This window comes from Sinocyclocheilus anshuiensis, unplaced genomic scaffold, assembly GCF_001515605.1.
Source record: "Sinocyclocheilus anshuiensis isolate Anshui unplaced genomic scaffold, SAMN03320099.WGS_v1.1 scaffold199, whole genome shotgun sequence".
NCBI lineage: Eukaryota > Metazoa > Chordata > Actinopteri > Cypriniformes > Cyprinidae > Sinocyclocheilus > Sinocyclocheilus anshuiensis.
The window spans coordinates 649772-651634 of record NW_015552582.1 but is presented as its reverse complement, the minus strand read 5'-3'; the positions used below and the strand labels follow the sequence as shown (position 1 = coordinate 651634).

Below are 1863 nucleotides of genomic sequence, written 5' to 3'. Positions count from 1 at the left end.
GGTATTGCGGTATTTTAAAAATTCATATCATAACAAAAATAAACACCGGTATTCGGTATGAACCGAATGTGTATGTGATGGCTTACTCCAGTCTTCAGTGTCACATGATCCTTCAGAAATCATTCTATGTTGACGCTCAAGAAACATTTTTTATTATCAATGTTGAAAACAGTTGTGCTTGATATTGTGACATATTTTGATAGAAATCTTTCATATTACTACAAATGTCACTTATGATCAATTTAATATGTTCTAGCCAAAAAAGACAATTTTTTGTTAATAATAGTAATAACAATATTATTAATACTAGTAATAATGTTCACTGACCCCTTTAACTTTGAACGGTAGCATAAATGTTAAAACCTCTCAGATATGGTGTCTTCATGAATAACACATTATTTTGAGTCTTGCTGTCATAGCTCATGGTTGGAAATAGCGATGCTAACAATAACTCACTTTGACAAATACATCATTGTAGTCATGTTTCAAAACAATACCAACCTGGTTCAGTGCCAATAAAGTCAGAGTGATAATATTATTTCACTCATGATAATACTGCTCCCTGAATGGCCTGAGATGGCCAGAAAGATTGGGAGACAAAGTTTGGTATGTAACAATGTACTGTAATGTGCTTTCTGCATTTGTATTGCATAAAATACTTTAAAGTTCCTGGTTTTATAATTACTCTCAATATTCGAATAATTCTCACTGATGACCAACTTAAGACTTTGCAAACAGTTCGGTTACACAAAGCATTTGCTTGTTCCCTCTTGTCTGCGATTTATCTTATACATCACAGCTGAACTATAAACAAAAATGGTGCAAACACGACACCTTGCACACACACCTCCTAATCAAACATTCCTCTCTGCGACAGTTAAATTAATGTTTGAATACCCGTCCCTTCCTCTTTCCTGACGGTACCTTTGGCACGATGTCGTTGAAGACGGACAGCCGGCCGGCTAGTCAGACTGGATCCATCTTGCTCCTCTTCATTGGCCTGTGAAACCAGCCTCTTCATCCTCAGCAAGCGAGGGCCGGTCTCCCGTGGCCACACTCCCCCCGCGTCCATTGCCGGCAGTCCGCCGTCCCCGGAGATGACCGTGGGAACGAGACTCTTGAAGAATTCCATGTTTGCACTGCAACACTTTCACTCCAAGCGCCTATGCGGGCGCACAGTAACGGCCCTGCCACCCACCATCACCTCTTGAGGAATCAGGCCGCCTGGGACCGGACAGACGACCGCTGAACGGCTCCTCCACCCAAGCAAAACCACAGCTTGTCAAACTTGGACTTCACCACAGGTTCCTCTTTGTCGTGTCAGTTAAAACTAGAAGTCTCTATATACACAAGCACCCAGACAAAGTGGATATGATCTCTTATCGTAATGCAGAAGCTGATGGTGGTAAATCCAAAACGACAAACGCTGGAATTAGGTAAAAGCGAGCACTTGTAAATCCAGTCACTGTGTTCTTCCACCTGCCTGATATTCCACATGCCACAGGCCAGCTGTGAGCACTTTGCAAAAAGTAACCTAAAGTTCACTTGAGCTTTCACACAGTGAGAGGCCAACCTTACTACCTGTCTGTTCATGCAGGATAGACTGAACACTTTGATGTGATGATTTGACAACAGTAGGTGGAGCCTTTCAGCTCAAGTGCGTTATCTGGGTGGAGCAAGGACGTGTCCAACAGGTGATAATATACACCTGGGAGAGCAACCAATCAAAACACAGCTGCTACCAACCACGCCCAGAGGTTTCTCCTTTCTAAAGGAAGGGAGGGAGGGAGGAAGACTCATCTGTCTGTGATGGCTAGAGAGTGCATAACAAAAAGTGAGAAGGTGTGGCGTCTTCAGCGTGCT

General features: G+C 42.8%; 1 protein-coding gene across 7 annotated transcripts in view; it reads right to left on the bottom strand.

Moving 5' to 3' along the window:
• LOC107665346 (protein furry homolog-like) overlaps positions 1–1623 on the bottom strand; it is an 83615-nt gene extending 81992 nt beyond the window's left edge. For all 7 annotated transcript variants that reach the window (XM_016456174.1, XM_016456176.1, XM_016456178.1 and 4 more), the window contains exon 1: positions 925–1623. In XM_016456174.1, coding sequence (XP_016311660.1) covers positions 925–1132 — 208 coding nt within the window. In that variant the 5' untranslated portion in view covers positions 1133–1623. The remainder of the gene's footprint in view (positions 1–924) is intronic.
• Between the last annotated feature and the right edge of the window lie 240 nt (positions 1624–1863).